Source organism: Engraulis encrasicolus, chromosome 14 (assembly GCF_034702125.1).
Source record: "Engraulis encrasicolus isolate BLACKSEA-1 chromosome 14, IST_EnEncr_1.0, whole genome shotgun sequence".
Taxonomy (NCBI): domain Eukaryota; kingdom Metazoa; phylum Chordata; class Actinopteri; order Clupeiformes; family Engraulidae; genus Engraulis; species Engraulis encrasicolus.
The window spans coordinates 4,454,335-4,473,456 of NC_085870.1; the positions used below are offsets into that span (position 1 = coordinate 4,454,335).

A 19,122-nucleotide genomic window follows, 5' to 3' on the forward strand; every position below is an offset into this window, starting at 1 on the left:
ATTTGGGCAGCAGGGGGAAATATCTCACCATCACCGCAGAGCCGTCTCTATATACGGCTCAGCATCACTGTACCCTGGCTTGACTTGTTTGTTACATGCGAGCTTCCGTAGAGCGGGCTTTGCCTAACCATGAAGAGGTCACGGCGAAGTGTGGCTTGGGACCATTTTCGGTTATAAAATGACAAAGTGTACTGTAATTACTGCAATGTGAATTACAAATACAGTTCATCGACAACGATTATGATATATCACTTGAACACCGCGCATCCAAGCCTTGTAAAAGACGGCGGTGATTCATCTCAACCTAGCCTCGCCTCGATGTCTGCACTGTTATGTGCCTCCGTTGTTGACTCGTAACATGAAGTCTCCCTCAATTCAGGTTTCACTTTTCTTGTTAATCACTTGACACTTGTGTTGTTAATAAAAAACAAATCCTCGAGGAAAAACATGATGTTTTTGATGTATTTTTTGTTATACAAGAGTATAGGACATGGTGGGCCTATGTGTGCTGTTTTTAATATAAAAATGTTAATGGTTAACCGATTATTAATCATTAATTCTCCCGACGATCGACGAAGAAAATTTCACCGTATGCCCATCCCTAACCATGACCAAAAAGTATTGTTTTCATTGCCCAACGGTGTGGCAGGAGGTGTGCCGGGGAGAGAGTGATGGGGACAGGGGGAGGATTGAGACAGGCTCGTACGAAATTCCGAATTGAAAGAATTTCCATTCAAAGTAATGCCATAATACGAACACTAGGTGGTGGTGTTCTATGTACTTTCAAAGGGTGGTGTAGATTAAATTCAAAGAAATTCAAGGTAATGACACCACTACAGTGTTTGTATTATGGCATTACTTTGAATTGAAATCCATTCAATTCGGAATTTCGTACAAGCCTGGATTGAGAAATGACCCATAGTGCAGGCAATGGGTAGCCTAGCGCAGCCAGACCCGTACAGCAAAAAGCTGTACCAGGGTCTAGGAGGGCTGGGCAGCAGTGTGGGCGGGATAAACGGTTGCTTCAGCACTCAACGTCACGCAATAGGATGGTGGAACAACCAATCCCCACACACTTCTGTGTAACGTCACAGCTGTCTTTCACAACGTACACGCGACACGCCCTGGGTGCAGCGGCAACTTCGAGCCGTCGTAGCAGTGAATTTGTGTGATGACCACAGCCACAAACAAGTTTCCTAATAAATCGTGTTTTCACTTATACAGTTCAAAAATGCATCGTTTTCAACCACATGGCCCTCCTTGATGAATCAGCGAAATGTCGAGCAATGTGGGGCTTGTTAAATGGTTATATTTATGATTGTTGTCAACATGGCATGTTCGGTGTTAGCTAGCTAGCTGTATACCCATAACCAATACATGGCTAGCCGCTAGCTCGGTAGACTAGGTGTCATTCCCATCTATTTAGTAAGCGACTTACAGACTTTCAAAGCTCCCAAATGTCTCGTTTTTAAAGACATGGATCTTATTAGAATTTGGGGCAGGCATATAATACAAGGCTGGATACCTAGCTCTGTTATTGACGACAGGTTAGCTAGCCACTAGCGAGGGCCTCTTTGTAGGTGAAGCGGCAACCTCCAGCCGTCGTAGCAGTGAAAGCGTGTGATGACCACAGCCACAAACAAGTTTCCTAATAAATCGTGTTTTCACTTATACAGTTCAAAAAAGTTTCAACCACATGGCCCTCTTTGATCAATCAGCGAAATGTCGAGCAATTTGAGGCTTGTTAAATGGTTATTTTTATTATTAAATATTTATGATTGTTGTCAACATGTTCGGTGTTAGCTAGCTAGCTGTATACCCATAACTTTCCCTGATTGTCGCTCCCAACGCAGGACGCTCCCCGGTCAGCTCGCTCCCACTAGCCAGACTATCGATCCCATCTATTTAGTAAGCTACTCAAAGACTTTCAAAGCTCCCAAATGTCTCGTTTTTAATGGCATGTGTCTTATTAGAAATTGGGGCCGCAATTTCATTCTACACCTACAGTAGTGGTCTGATAATAGCGTGTGACTATCTGGTTCTGTAAAACGCTCAACTTAGCTTACCGAGCTAGTTTAAAACATCGAATGATCAAAATGGTAATGTGTTGAGATCTATTTGTGTCCGATAAGTTCATGGTGTATTATTACATCAATCCATGTCAGCCACGAAATGTATTATCATCCAGGCTTTTTAAATTAAGTAAACACTTTCGTGCTGTACGTAGCACGGACGGACACCATGCTTCTTCTCTTAGAAAGTTTCCTGTTTACTAGGTAGCCCGGCCCCCCTCGCGATTTGATTGGCCCTGTCATCGGATAACTTTCAGCCTCGCAAAACGACCGGGGTCCGCTAGACTGCCCCCGGGAGCAAATTCAATTTGCGGTCGCTAGGGGCGTCTAGATTTCTAGGCTAGGCAATGGGTGAAAGAATCGCTCACAAGGTGATACAAGCATGAAATTTGGCACAGGTGTTCAATAGGACGTGCTTATCAATATCAGGGGTGGAGCCACTCAGAATTCCATGTTGCATAGCAACGGTTGCTAGGTAAAGCATTTTCCTTAGCAACCAGCATCAATGGAGCAGTTTCTAATTGATTTTGTGTTATGAAGGCATCTGTACCCTGAGCCATTGTCTTAAAATCACTGTAGCTATATTGAAAGAGGCTATATATTACAAATATATACCATTTCGTCTGTCGAAAACGTTAGGCTGTTTCCACAGTAAAGCCGGGCATACGCTGCGATATTTTCACTCGTGGGTCTTAAGCTTCTACTCACACTGCACGATGGAATTTCACTGTTTAAAAGTTCACAACTCACGTCCTCAGACTACACGAGCCGACAGTCGGATGCGAGCGAAATGCTTCCACCTTACGACGCAACAGGCATGTTTCCCCGTTCTGCAGAGGAGGGAACATGCGCACCTGAGGTGGAGATGAGGTCGCGCTCAACAGCAAATCGCACGGCCCTATTCACTTGTGCATGTGAAGTGTCAAACGGTCAGAATCAGATCAGAATTTCAAACCGTTTTGATTTTCTTGCGACCCTGCGATTGCACGATCGTGAGGCGAAATCACTTGTCGTTACCCCATCTACACTGCACGATGCGAGACTCACGATTGACCTGCGATTGAGCAAGAAATCGGCCCGACTCTCAAAAATTTGTGCGTGTGCCAAATCGGGGCAAAAGTCGCACAGTGTAAGCCCAGTTTAAGAGGGATTTTAGACAGTTGTTGGACACCATCACTAAGTCGTGATTTGTGTCGCATGGGGCTCAAGCGCCACGTCTTTATCCACTTCTGAAACTCTCTCATGTAGAGAAGTCCGAGGCATCCTTCAGATCAACTGAAGTGAACCAATCGTTACAATGCACCAGGCAGATGGCAATCGCCGGAGTCATAATTTTGAACCATAAGACTCTGAAGTACGAGTTGAGACGTCTTAGGTCTAGTATGGGCTGTGGCCCGACGTCCTTTTTAGGCACTTAGGAATTATCTGCTATAACCGTTCTCGGCCTCCGAGGGGGGAACGATACGTAGCCTACTGCTTTCTCAGCAAGTAACGTTGTAATGTCAGTGTCATCTGACTCCACCAGTTCACCACCTTAATTGGTTTCAATTATCTGCCACAGTGCTGCTCACCACTCTCTACTCACCCAAACTTGCTCCACCTGTCTCCGCCCTGCTCTCCTCTGATTACTCTTTACATTACATTACCCACTAACCTCTCCCAGTATTTAAAGCCTTGTCTTTCAGCTCTACTTTGTCAGATCGTCTGCAAAGCTCACACCCTGAACCTGTTTGCTCGCACTTCTACCTGACTACTCCTTTGTGACCCCGGACCCGCCTGTACCCTGACAATTCTTCTTCCCCGGAAAACAAGACCTGCCTTCTGCCTTCTCGACTCCCGACTACTCTTCCACCCCGGTAATTCTGACCAGCCTTCTGACTTTTCACAACGATTTTGGATTTCTCTTGAACTGTACTTCTGCCTTGTTTCATCGTGCTGTTGTGTTTGTGTTCCCCCCCCCCAACCAGGACTACTGGACCATCCACCACCGGCTCCGTTGGACTCTTCACTGCCACTGGGGGGGACACGCACGCAGCACGTTGGACGGACCACTGGGACCCCTGTAACCCCGGTAATCCTTCAGCACTGAAACCCCTGGAACCCTCACTCACTCCCAACCTCCCTTTCCCTAAAACTTCAATAAATCTCCTTGTGTGACGCAATTGTGGTCCTCTGGTCGTCTGTCTGATCCGTGACAAATGTCGCAATTTCTTCCCTCAGCATGTTGGCTTGTTCCCCAAAGGCCACAGAAGGGCCCACTGAGCGAAAAGCAGGTGGACATCGTTTAAACTGTAGTCAGCTGAGACAGTTCCTGATTTGGGGGGGTCTTATGGCCGCAGGAAATGGTCAAAAAAGGTACTGCAACTATGCTGCTCATTGAAACTGGGCTGTTTATTGCCAAATTTGATCTTTACATGAAAGTTTACTAAGTAATAAACACATATTTTCTAGAACAGTCCAAGTACAGTCATTTTTGCAGCTAAAAAAGTGCATTTTTTCCAGTCATAATGAATACTTAGAATTTGATGGTGATGGTAAGTATTCATGAAAAAGGTAACATTAGTGAATTATTAAATTAAATGGGCTGCATGAATTCTGGAAATAAACAACTGAAAATCTCACAGTGTCTCTTTCAGGTGCATTCACATGGAGGGCTACACACAGTGGGCCTCAATGACCGTAGACGGGGAATAGACGGCGAGGGCCCTAAGCGCACCGCGTCAGATGTATAGGGGTTATGGATCTTGGTAACTGGGAGATTTCCAACCCTAATCGTGCAAGACGACCTGTTCTTTTGATCCCCATCCCCAAGGTCTGGGGGACCTATGGCGACCTCTCTGCCTGTTTTGGGGAGGAGGTTGAAAGCTTGAAAGCTGGTTGTTGCTTCTTAACCCATTTTAGTCTAAAGTCCTTTTTGGGAAAAGGTGCCCTCTCCTAGCCTGGTAAACCAGCGCCACCCGCTGGACGCCGGAGTTTTTCAGCTAGCGAGTGGGTCTGGCCTCGGATCTGAGAACGTTTGAACGCTGTGCCCTGAGTCAGGCAAACCCAATCACAACGCAGCGATTTGTTTTGAATCAGGCGGGCGGGGTTTTGAGGGAGTGACAACGAACCTCGCAACACCGTTGGGAAAGCACATCAACGGCAAAGATCACCGATTGGTCAGAGTGCCGGCACAATTTGAAAAAAAACAACAGGTTGTTCTCATCAATCTTCGGAGGTATCGTTCATCGGGGCCAGACTAAATTACTCCGGTCTCACATTTAAGCTGGTTTATCAGGCTAGCCCTCTCCCTATTGAAACCTAAATATCTCAGCCCCCGAAACACATAAAACCATGAAATAGTTGCATTTAAAAGCTAGAACCTTCATTTTGCACTCGAATGTGTTCATTCAACTCTAACTTACCCGAATTATTAATAAAACAGAGGTACTTCGGTGGATGTCTGACTTACACGATGAGGACACCCCATAGAGAGAGATGTCAAACGAAAATCGACTGAAAGAGAACTGCATTTTATGCCTCACCCCCCCAAATGGCCATTTTTTTCCTTTTTCCTATTTTTTTCTGGCATCAACCGCCCAATATGGCAACACTGGGTGCACATTGCTAGCGCTGGCTTGGACCCCCTTTGTCTTCAGAAACCTTATCTCCCTGTAACAATACTCAGATAGGCTGTGGCATTCCAAAGTCAACTGAAACTACGAGGCCCATATCGAGCCAAAAAAATATCCCTACGCCTCTACACCACCAGTGTGAACCGTTGATACAAGGCAGGGTGGGATCCATGTTCTCTTGTTTCACACAAAAAAATTCTGACCATACCACCAGAGTGTTGCAACACAAATCAAGACTCATCAGACCAGCCAACATTTTCCAATCTTCTCTTGTCCAATTCTGGTGAGCCAGTGAGAATAATAACCTCGTTTCCCTGCACTTTGGGCAGTTTATGCTGTGTAAAAGCCTTAATGAATGACACATTTACTATAATCAGTCTTTAAATAATGACCCAATATACCCAAATACAAAGTAAATTAAAAATGTTTTTATTACATACTATGTATTTCTGATCGCGGTGAATGTATCTGTAACACCTGCTCTCTACCACGGGCACTTTTAAAGGATACAACAAAGAGAAGGACAAAACAAACAAAAAAGCTAAAACGGCTCCCAAAATAAATCCTCAAACGGCTCCCATTAAGGAGCCGGTTCCTCTCGTTCACATCAAAGAGTTTCACAGCACGAAAAGGGGGATCTATGTCCATGTGGACAAGGTACTTTGTCAGTCGATTCGCCCCAACGATTGGTTTGTCGCGATAGATGTGGCAGACGCATTTGATCACATAGAAGTTTTTCCCGCACACAGAAAATTCCTGCGATTCGCTTTCCAGGGCATCACATACAAATTCCTAACTCTGCCCTTTGGGCTAGCCCTGGCACCCCGGTGCTTCAGCAAGTGCGTGGATGCAGCTTTAGCCCTGCTTCGTTTCAGGGGGATAAGAATTCTGTCGTATCTAGATGATTTTCTTCTATGTGCTCATTCGAGGGAACAAGCCCTACTAGATTCCAGGACAGTGTTGACACATTTAGAGAATCTAGGATTCAAGATAAATCTGGAAAAGAGTCAGCTGGAGCCCATCCAGTGCACAAATTACCTAGGCCTCCACCTACACTCCCTCACATACCAGGTCAGGCTATCGGACGAGAGAGTAGCCTCTTTCTCTCAATGCCTCGATCGTTTTAATTTTCAGAGGGTAGTAACCTTCAGGAAATGGCTTACACAATCTCAGTAGTGAAATGGGGTCTTCTCGTGATGAGAGAGTTTCAACAGTGGGTGAAGGTGCTACGCCTTTGCTCCCGTCGCCACCTAGACCGCAGGGTCAAGGTGACCAGCGCATGCGAGGTGGCCCTCCGAGACTGGAGGGACCCAGAAGTACTGACCACAGGTGTACCCCTTGGGGGTGTGTCGTCGAGAATGACACTGACAACAGATGCCTCCCATAGAGGGCTAGGGGGCACCACTGGGGGGCAGAACAGTCAACGGCTTGTGGCCTCAACAGTTGAAGACAGAACACATAAACTATCTAGAACTGCAGTGTTCTGGGCTGTGAAACATTTCCAGGTCATACTGAGAAACAATCACGTGTTAACAGACAACACAACAGTGGTAGCTTATATCAATCGCCAGGGCAGAACACGATCACTAAAGCTACACAGGCTAGCGAGAAGACTGTTGCTCTGGTGCGGAGCAGAGGTCCTGTCAGTTTGCACAACACATGTACCAGGGGTACTGAACAGGGGCGCCGATCTGTTATTGAGATGGAACCCCTTATACGGAGATTGGACTCTCCACCCCCAAGTAATACCCCAGGTGTGGGAGAGGTTCGGACAGGGCACCGTAGATCTCTTCGCCTCGTGAGAAAACGCTCAGTGCCCTCTGTATTTTTCTCAAACGGATGGAAATGCACCGCTGGGTGTGGATGCGCTGGCTCACCAGTGGCCAAACGCCCTGCTTTACGCATTCCCTCCCATCGGTCTAATATGCCACTGATATTAATAGCCCCACATTGGCCATCCAAACAGTGGGTAGCGGAGATTGTGCAGATGTTGGAGGGCCCCCCGTGGCCCCTACCTCTTCGGAGAGACCTGGTCTCTCAGGCGAGAGGAGAAATGTATCACCCACATCCAGACAGACTGGCACTATGGGCTTGGCCCGTGAAAGGTGGAACTTAGACGCTGTGGGCCTACCCCCAGCTGTTATAGAAACAATACAGGGAGCTAGAGCATCCTCTACCCAGAATCTATATGGCTGTAAATGGCGAGTGTTCTGAGGCATGGTGTGCACAGAAGGACATCTTAGCTTTTCAGTGCTCAGTGGTACAGCTTCTCAGCTTTCTACAAGACCTGTTAGAGAAGGGTAAGGCCTTCTCCACCATAAAAGTTTATCTATCTCAGCTTGCCATGTAGGTTTTGCGGAGAAGTCAGCGGGACAGCACCCCTTAGTGTGTAGCTTGCGCGAGACGCAAACGCCCTGTATCCAGACCGTTGGTCCCGCTGTGGGACTTAGCCCTAGTTCTGGACGCCCTATGCGCATACCCCTTCGAACATCTGGAGGAGGTCAGCCTTAAGTTTCTCTCCATCAAGACGGCCTTGACCACAGCGAGTGAGTGAATTGCAGGCCTTCTCAGTGAAGCCCTCATGTTTACAATTTGCCACTGATTTTAAGAGGGTACGCATTAAGCTGGGCTTACACTGTGCGACTTGCCCCGATTTGGCACTCGCACGACTTTTTGAGAGTCGGGCCGATTTCTTGCTCAATCGCAGGTCAATCGTGAGTCTCGCATCGTGCAGTGTACATGGGGTAACGACAAGCGATTTCGCCTCACGATCGTGCAATCGCAGGGTCGCAAGAAAATCAAAACGGTTTGACATTCTGGTCGTGGCTCGTGCGTAAATCGCACAGTTAAAGCAGTGCTACGACCCAATTTGACACTTCACATGCACAAATGAATAGGGCCGTGCAATTCGCTGTTGAGCGCGACCTCATCTCCACCTCAGGTGCGCATGTTCCCTCCTCTGCAGACCGGGGAAACATGCCTGTCGCGTCGTACGGTGGAAGCATTTCGCTCGCATCCGACTGACGGCTCGTGTAGTGTGAGGACGTGAGTCTTGAGCTGTGAACTTTTAAACAGTGAAATTCCATTGTGCAGTGTGAGCAGAAGCTTAAGACCCACGAGTGAAAATATCGCACAGTGTATGCCCGGCTTTAGACCCAACCCGGGGTTTGTGCCTAAAAAACTATGCTTAAAAGTGTCAGACAGTGGAGTTGGAGGCTTTCTATAGACTGGACGTCTCAGGGCCGTCCCTAGCTCACGCAGTCCTGGGAGTAGACTCAGCTGCTGTGACGTAAGCACCACGACACATCAGCGAGGGTATAGTAGACTCTATACTGGTGCGTGCAATACGGGAGTGGGCTATATCTCCCATAGTGAAACACCGAACGAAGTTAGAAAAAGAACGTAAGGTTACGACCGTTGTGCGGATCATCCAGCAGATCATTGGAAAATCTGCGAAATAGCGTGGCCTCGAACATTTGCCACTTTGTTGCCTAACCATAATCGCTCACACACTCAGCCTCGAACATTGTAACATCGATCAGAAAAGACTGTTTATGTAGAGGAGGCGTTCTCATTGCAAAATGGGAAAAAATCGCCACCTCTGATTGAGCTGTCAAAATGCTCCCTCCACCCTTTTCACTCAAGAATTTGAATCGACTGGATTGTAAAATGGCTGAACATGGTAATAAGAAATGCACTGGTGGGGATGTTTTGAAAATATGATTCCGGTCATCAAAAGACAGACATCTGCCAAAACAAAGCCACAATACGCTATCTGCTATCTGGGAATCTCTAAACAGGGCTTGTTTATCCCCATAGCACATAATTTCATATGGCAACAATTTGCCTTGCGAGCCCACGTCGCATTGAAACCAAACCAACAGCAAATGACTGCATTAAACAACCCGTAGCCAGGCCCTGATCCCAAACACTTTCTCCAGTCATGTATTTGCACAAACTCAGCTCAGTCTCTTTCTTATGGCACGTTCCTTAACTTGCTCAAACGAGAGGCTCATGTTTTTTTTTAACTGATCAGCAGCCGCACGTTCTAATTAAACTCCGCACGAATGATTGCACACCCCTGTCCGTGAAATAAATAAGGTAATGGTTAGGCCTATTAAAATAGTCCTACGTGGACCATGGCCGATTGAAACGTCTTCCACGGAAGATGAGGCAGCGTAAATCGATAGAACACCACTATCGAGTAAGGCTACCGGTCGCTCATCTCGACGAGGCAACATATCTCGACAGAACACCGTAACCCCCGGTTCTTTAATAACAGAGTGAGGTATTTCACCTGTCTTTCCCTCCTTGCACAAAGTGTTAGGTGGGGAAGAAACCGTGAATGATGGCTTTCCAGAGGGTCGACTGGGTATACCCTAGGGAGCGGAGCCTGAACGAGTCGACCTGTCTGTCTCTGACAGACGTAATGTCATAGAGCTTCCGTAAGTTGGTCACGCCTAGGGTGGGCGATATGGGCAAAAAAAATTATCTCGATAAGTTTTAGAATTTTCACGATAACGATAATTTGACGATAATTTCCAAAAACACTTGCAAAAATCAGTAGGGCCTATTTCAGGAGGGGGGGGGGGGGTAATCAATGTGTTTGAATTGTACTGTATGGGAATTTGGCAGGGCAGGATGAGTAAAGCAGAACATTTGCAGGCCTATGTAGCCTAAACTGCATGTTACCAAGAGGTCTGCATAAATGATGGCATGTCTACACTAGGCTACATCACAAAGCATGGCAGTATAACAAAGCTACACATTTATGCTGTGTATTATTTGTGCATGATTCCAGACTAATTTCAATTCTGCACTGGAGGTAGTAGTGCTGCATTTGTGTTGTAACTGGGGAGGGACAGAGAGTTGGGAGAAATGCTGTGCTGAAGAGCTTTTGAATTTAATAACATGCATATGCTCTGGTCTGTAAAGTTCATCACTTTGCATGAAAACATATCCATGTAGATAAAAAAAAATAGTTTTATAATGTATTGCTTATGATTATGTTAGATGACAGCCATTTTTGACTGGGAAAGTGCATGGATAGGAAACTAGGGCAGCTGCAAATTGCGCCAGTCTAACTGAACAGTACTTGTCCACCTAAGCAGTTATGCCATCTATACATGCAGGTGGGTGTTTGAGTAGTGAGTAACAGCCACTAGACTAGTTCGCTAACTAGCATGCTAACTAGCGATTTCTCAGACCAGAGACAAAGCTGTTTATCTTCCTAACTATTTGGCTTTCCATAATTACAGGCGGCTGCTAATTAAAGCACATAGTTTCAAAACGCCCTCAGCATCATGCAATGGCTGGTTTAATGGTTGAATTCCTCATGTAAATCCACCATTTGGATAACAGCAACTCTCCTCCACTGCCCAGCAGCAGCAGCGCTGCACGAGTGAAACGGAAATCTCTCTCTCCCTGTCTGGCAAAACGCTGCAGCCCGCCCCCCTCAGCACTGTCTGCTCATTGGTTCACAGACTTCATTCTCCAGTTCACAACAACATTACTATTGGCTGAAAGGGTTGGCTGTCGTCGCTGTCTGAATGAGTCCTGTCACAGCGCTTTTGTTGATTTTAGCGACTTCATAAAAATATCTCGATATTGCAAAATTACTCATCGTCAAAACAACATTTACGATAATTTCGCAGACGGTATATATCGCCCACCCTTAGTCACGCCCTAAGTGATTCCCATAGTGAAACACCTCACTCTGTTATCAAAGAACCGGGGATTACGGTCATAACCTTACGTTTTGTTGATGGCTTGAACCAGTCAGGCCATTCTCCTCTGGCATCAACAAAGCATTTTTGCTCACAGAACTGCTGCTCACTGGATATTCTCTGTAAACCCCACAGATGATTGTGCGTGAATATCTCTGTGATGGAGTGACCATCACTAGGGTTGTGGGTGTGTTCTGACTAACATGCCAACGAGCCTGGCTCTTTGGTGTAGCGGTCAGAGCCCCAGTTTACTACTCCAGAAGGTCTGGGTTCGAGTCCCAGCTGGGCAACTCTACTCGCCACCACTACAAATGGTGTCAGAAGTGGGATGGCTACCGTGAGGCCAATCGGAAGCGTACCCATGGTGTGTGAGCCGTAATTCCATGTGAGGGACCCCCAGGATTGGTGACCCCCGTGTGAGGGACCCCAGTGATGGGTGAAGCATTGATGATGGGGCACACTGGATGGGAGAAGCATGATGGGCAGTTGCGTGAGGGACACCATGAGTGTGTGAAGCGCACGGGTGCACTTCCCGAAGGGGAAGGCAGTGTGATGGAGTGACCATCACTAGGGTTGTGGGTGTGTTCTGACTAACATGCCAACGAGCCTGGCTCTTTGGTGTAGCGGTCAGAGCCCCAGTTTACTACTCCAGAAGGTCTGGGTTCGAGTCCCAGCTGGGCAACTCTACTCCCCTTCACTACAATCTCAGTAGCACTGTTGGGAAAGTTACTCAAAAACTGTAATGCACTACTTATTACATGTTACTGTCATTTAAAAGTAATGCCTTACATTACAACATTACTTTTTTTTAAAAGTAAGGCATTACACTACTTTTGCATTACTTTTAGTTACTTTAGCCAAAATGACTGGAAATAAGGATTTGGCAATCTACAGTGCAAATCTATGAGGTGGCATGACTTTCACCTACCATCCACAAGTCATTTTGGAAGCCTGCAGACTGAAAACAAACATTTTCAGGAATTGCGTCTTACCCACATACAATAAGGCCTAAGAAAAATAAAAGTTTGGTTCCGGTTGGTTGTCAGGTTTGGTCGTCGTCCGGTCGTTTTTTTTTTTTTTTCCCCAATTTTTTTTTCAATTTCTTTTTTTTCATGTCCGACCCCCCAACCCCCCACATGCGCCAGATTTTGTCATAAACGTTGTTGAACAATGCCAAGGACGATAGTGGAGTTGAGGCTTGATAAGTACAGCTGAAGCTACAATGAAATATAATAAGCATTAATGAGCCAAGAGGCCTATAATATTTTATTTCAAATTGATTTATTTCAATTTTAGTGATGTTTAGTTGAACAAAAGTGAGGGGGGTGCAACATACTCATCCCCCCCGTCGGATAGCCTTCCCTGCCGTGTCCCTGTCTCGTGCGAATGGGATGCATCCCCTCCTTTCCTGACTAATTTGGTGGTGCTATGGCACCTCTTCAAATCGTCAAATTGTTTGTAGGCTACTGTTTTTCGACGTGGAAAGCGGTTTGGGTTTCAAGTACAGTGTGCATTTAACTTAAATGTTCTTGGTGTCCTTATTTTCAATGGAGTCAAAGTAGTGGGCATATACCCATCTTGAAAATGAGCAAGCTGGATCTTCTGGATCGGTCATCCTTTGTCAGCCTGCCATTTCGAGAGACGAAGCGTGAAAGAGGAAGCAATGTTCTGTGTGAAACTTTAAAATCTCTGCGCACAGTGCGCGGACGTAGGCTATCGTAGACAATAGCTTATCTCGCGGTGATCCACGAACATTGTATAAAGAAAACAAAATAAGCACACAAAATTTAGGTGAAAAAAATATGTTGTAATGTGCAAGTTACTTGCATTGTAACGAGGACATATTACCGATTTTCCCCCCTGTAATCAGTTACATTACTGCGTTACTCAAAAAGGTAATGCATTACAGTAATTAGTTACTTTTGTAACGAGTTACTCCCAACACTGCTCAGTAGATCAGCAGTTTCTGAAATACTCAAACCAAGCACACCTGGCAACAACAACCATGCCATGTTCAAAGTAACTTAAATCCCTTTTATTCCCCATCCAGATGTTCAGTTTGAACTGCATCAGATCGTCTTGGCCATGCCTAAATGCATTGAGTTGGTGCCATATGATTGACTGATTAGAAATTTGTGTCAATGAGCAGTTGGAAAAGTGTGCCTGTTAAAGTGGCCGGCTGGTGGGTGTTAATTAACTAGGCCCTATAAGAAGTACATGTTCACACATTTGTATTGTTTTGACAATATTATTGACTACGGTATATACAATCAATGGACGATATGCAAATATAAACGTTTTTTTTTTTAAATATCACACAAACTATTTACAGTCCACAGTAATGAACTGCTGTCAGCTGTTTCAAAACTACGACAACTTCAATGGTACTGGCTGAAGGGGCAATGAAATGATTGGCCCTAAAAATAAATAAATAATGTAATCACATGATCGTCTCACGAGTGGCACATTCCCATGGCACAGACTGAACAGAATAATAATGTCCTCTTGAACTCCGCACAAACTCACTCATCTGTATTCTCCCACGCAAGGTGATCACACACACAGACGCTCACACATGCAGACACACACACTCACACATGCAGACACACACACTCACACATGCAGACACACATACTTACACACTGTGTGGGTCTTTCTTTGTTATCCCACTGCTCTGCTTTGATACTTTCATTGGTTTGACACAGTGATGTATAGGCTACTGTCTGCGGTGGGTTTACTGTATATTTGGGAGCGGGAAAGGATCTGCACACTGCTTGCAAAAGACTTCATTTATTAAGTTGCTCCTAATAAATTAAGTCTTTTGCAAGCAGTGTGCAGATCCTTGCCCGCTCCTACATGTGACAGTTTTTTGATTTGGCACCTGCTGATGCTTTTTTGCTGGATGTGCGCACTTTCCACTGCACTCTTTTACTGTATATTTGAGCATTTTCTGAGGTGGCTATACTGTATATGTTTGTTGCTATTCTAAATAATGGATCAATCAATTTTAGGTGGGTATACTGCGTATACCTGCGTTCTACGTAGTCTACACTATTGGTTTGACAAGGTAAGCCAAACTGTGCCCACTCAAAAATTCCCTGTCCGCATATGCAGGCCTACATTTAGACACTTTATAATATGAATTACTGTTATGCTGTTGTGTAATTAACGGTGTCATGTACTGTGATGTGGATTGCAGAACAGCTGTGGAGACTGTTGGGTGATGAATTTGACTGTTGGGAGAGATGAGTTTGAGGAGGCCCTGGTGAAGAACCTCATCATTGTCGGCCTGGCTGTGATCATCAACTGCATCAATGGGACCATCATCATGACTTTCTGCAGGAAAGCTGTCTTCCACACCGAGTCCCGGTACATCCTGTATATGAACCTGGTCGTCAACGACATGATCATGGTCTGCTCCTCTGTGATCATGTACGTCTTGACCTACGCTCATCCCGTCTTCGAAGCCTCCTTCTGCCTCATTCTGGTCGTGGTCGGATCGACCACTACCATGAACACCCCCATCATCCTGGCCGGCATGGCTATCGAGCGCTACATCGCCATCTGCAAGCCTCTCCACCACACTCAGATCTGCACCGTGCGCCGGACCTACGTCCTCATCGGCCTCACCTGGGGCATGGGGCTCATCCCCGCCCTCGTCGACGTGGTGATCGTCCGCGCCGTTCGCTCCGCGGGATTCTTTTCCACCGCCGTCTTCTGTTACTACATCGTTATCTACAACACCCGATACCATAGGCAGAAGGCGCAGGTGGTCCAGGCCATGTACATGTCGTTCGTGTGGCTGTCGCTAATCTACACATACCTGAGGATATTCCTGACCGCCAAGGCGGCCACAGACGACAGCGGCTCCGCCAGTAAAGCCCAGAACACCATCTTGCTGCAGTGCATGCTGTCCTACCTCCCGCCTTTAGTTGACTCATTTCTACTAAGTTATTTCCCAGCCTATCGCACCAAAATAACGTTCCTGTTTTTCCTCCTCACAAACATTGTTCCGAGGCTGCTGAGTCCTCTGATATACGGCCTCAGAGATAAGACGTTTGCCAAGCACATGTCACGGTACTACTCGTGCGGCAGGGTGTGCTGTTCAAAAGGGAAACGGAAGAGGAAAAAGCTGTCCCTCGGCAGCAGCAATAAAAGAGTTGGCTCTTTGAAGACGTAATAATAATAATAATACATTGGCTGCATCAAAGTGTACTCTTATGATTATTTCTTTGTTTATGTCATTCCAAATCTGAATATTTATTTGCTTTACTTTTTGAGATGAAAACATAATGTTCAAACACTGTGGCCTCCTGTCATGCATATTTGTTATTTTGAGACATTTCTGAAATCTCTGTAAAAAGTTCATTAAACACAGCACTCTGGATACTGTTCTTTATTTCTCATTACTTTTTTGAAGCTTCAAAAAATAAAAAGGAAAAAATAAGAGTATCCAGTGTGCCGTGTTTAATGAATTTTTTATATTGATCAAGTTTTCCTGCCTTACACCTGCACCTGGACAACTGAAAAGTTGTGCACAAGCACTGCCATGTAGCCTACTGTACTTTGATAATTTCTGAAATCTCCTTTAACCTGATTTTTCTTACTAGTTTTTTTCCACTTGTGTCACCGTTCCAATGTTTCCCTACACTTTGATGACTTAATGATGTGAATTTGAGGTATCTGTGTTATAAAAGGCAACAATAGCCGAATGTGAGAGGGCTCAATGAACCCATGGCTTGATATATGAGTACAAAAACACTGCAATGAGTATGCCATGAGTGCTGGCTTCAAAGGGGGATTTGAAAGGGTAACTGCAGCCAATTTCAACATGCAGTTGTAATGCTCACACTTCCATGGACTTGTCAGTGCCTGAGATTTTTCTTCTTCTTTTCTTCAGCCTTTTCCGAGATCCTGGTCATTGTAATGGGGGCAGGTGTATGTTTACATTTAAAAAAAAAAAAAAAAACCCATCTTGATTTATTCCCAAAAACATCCAAAAGGTTATGGAACATCAGCAGACAACTAGCAAACCATGATACCTTTTGGGGAAATATTTGGAGTAGGCTTGAGATTTTTAAAAATGTAAACAAAAGCTGCCCTCATTAGAATAACTCATATCTCGGAAAGGGCTGAGCCAAAAAATGCAGCATCACCGGCTACTGACAAGTCAAGGGTAGCGTGAGCAATACAACAACATATTGAAATTGACAGGAGTGCTCCTTTAAAGTCATTCATATAGGCCTACAATGACCACTACATAAGTGACTGAATTCAAATACATGTTTTATAATATTACAATGATCACAAATCATGACCTTAAATCTTAGATGTGGTAAATTGAACGAAGTGCTGAATGAGCTATGGATATTAAAACTGACAAGTAAAGCAGTAGCTGATCTTTGTTACAGTCCATAGTCAAAGTAATGAAGTGCTATTTGATTTCAGGAGTGGAGAATGGTATTGGTAGCTGCAACATGAACACATTAAGGCACAAATACAATCCCTAACAATTCCGATTGTAACTTTGTGAGTAGGGTTGCCAGATGAAGCTGATGATTTCCAGCCCAAAAAATGCACAAAACCCGCCTAGAAGTACAAAATTCCGCCCAATTCTATCGAATTCTATGGCAAAAATTGGGCGGGTATTTCTGCTAAATGATTTTTACTCGCACAAGGCCATCCTAAGCAGCCCAATTGGGCAGGAAACAGCCCAATCTGGCAACACTGTTTGTGAGGAATATTCACCCTGTCATACTATGTGCACTGCCTGTTTTATGGTAATTTAAAGGGACAGTTTGGTCAATTTCAACATGCAGTTGTATTGCGCACGCTACCCTTGACTTGTCAGTACCTGGTGATGCCACATTTTTCGGCTCAGCCCTTTCCGAGATATGAGCAATTCTAATTCTAATTTTTTTTTTAAAAATGAAACATAGGCCAACTCCAAATATTTTCCCAAAAGGTACAGCTGTTTGCTAGTTGTCTGCTGATGTTGTATAACCTTTTGGATGTTTTTGGGAATTAATTTAAAAAAAAAATTGAAATGTAAACAAAGCGCTGCCCCCATTACAGTGACCAGGTTCTCGGAAAAGACTGAAGAAGAAGAAGACTCAGGTAATCTCAGGCACTGACAAGTCCAGGGTAGTGTGAGCATTACAACTGCATGTTGAAATTGACCAAACTGTCCCTTTAACCCATTGTCTTCAAGCACCTTACCTGAATCTATTTTCTACCCTGATTACTGTGCAATAGGTCCTTTTTTTCTTACTTCTACCGTACGTCACAATACTAGATCATAGACGTATCTGTTCAATACTCCATTTCTGGTCACGTTACTCTTCTCTACCTCAACTCACAGAGTATAGCCTATGTTTTTTTGCACATTTACCTGCACCTACTAACAGAATATGTTTTTTGCACAATAGCCTTTTTATTATTTCTTTTCTTTACTTAACCAAAGCAACCTAATGTTATCTACCGGTACAATGTATTGGTTACAGTCCCTGAGGCACTGAGGGGTTAGGTGTCGTGACCAAGTAGCCTACACTTCAGCCATGATGGAGTTTTCAAGGAGAGGTAATGGTGGGATTCAAACCTGCAGCACACTGACCTTAAGGCCACCTCCCTCCCCGACTGTTAGGCCATGGTTCCCATCACTGCAGATAACTTTCTTGCTGTGCACTTACTACTAATGACTAAATCATGTTTCTGAGCATAATGAGTGTGTGTGTGTGGGGTGTGGGGACCAAAACGAGTTTTAACCCCTTAGCGCAGAGCCTATGTTATAACCTTGCTGTCACCAAAATTGTAATAGCTATGTCTTAATCTGTTATGTAAGGCTCTCGGTACTGTCATAGCCATGTTGGTATGATGTCGTTGAGTATTTTCAGCAAATACGTAGTGAATAGGCCCCCCCGGAGACTCCATCTGCTGTGCAAGGCTATGGTTTTGGTTTGGCCAAATTATAATACTGGCAAGCAGAATTTTGCCCGCACCCCAATTTACTATGAACCTCTGCTCTAGTGATGCAATCATCCATTGGTCAGTGCAAAACCATATTAACCCTTCAGCGCACAGCCTATGTTTACCTTACTGTAACCAAAATTTGAATGGCTATGTCTTAATCGGTTACTTAGAGCTCTCAGTAATGTCACAGCAATGTTGTTATGATGTAGTTGAATATTTTCAGCTAATAGTGAATGGGCCCGCCGGCAACCCCACCTGCACTATAAACAGTTTTTTATATTTTCTTTTAAAAGCCCTTCTAGGGACGGGCATTGGAAATTAGCCAAGGCTATAAATGCTATGATGCTATCCTGTTGGGCTTGCATAGCCTACATGATGTGTATATCTGTCCCTATCAAATAAACCTAACTGAACTGAACTGAACTAAGAGGCTACAGAGAGCTTGTAGCTGCAGGATCCTCATGCGCCACCATCTTGTACTTGTATAATGACAATAAAAGCTTTCAATTCAATTCAATTCAAATCTATTATCTTCTTTTCCATTAACCCATTTTAGCCTAAGCCCTTTTTGGGAAAGGGTACCCTCTGCCTATTAAATCCTAAATATCTCAGCCTCCGAAGCACATACAAACATGAAATGAGTTACATTTAAAAGCTAGGACCCTTGTTTTACCTTAGAATGTGTTCATTCAGCTCTAACTTACCCACATTTTTAATAAAACGGCTCAAATCTCAAAATCC

The 19,122-nt window shown here is 44.8% G+C and overlaps 1 protein-coding gene across 1 annotated transcript; it reads left to right on the top strand.

Annotated features, from left to right (window-relative positions):
• Positions 1 to 14,635: 14,635 nt before the first annotated feature.
• LOC134462944 (odorant receptor 131-2-like) lies at positions 14,636 to 15,592 on the top strand. Its single transcript, XM_063216214.1, has one exon. The coding sequence runs from the start codon at positions 14,636 to 14,638 to the stop codon at positions 15,590 to 15,592; it is 957 nt and encodes a 318-aa protein (XP_063072284.1).
• The last annotated feature ends 3,530 nt before the right edge of the window (positions 15,593 to 19,122 follow it).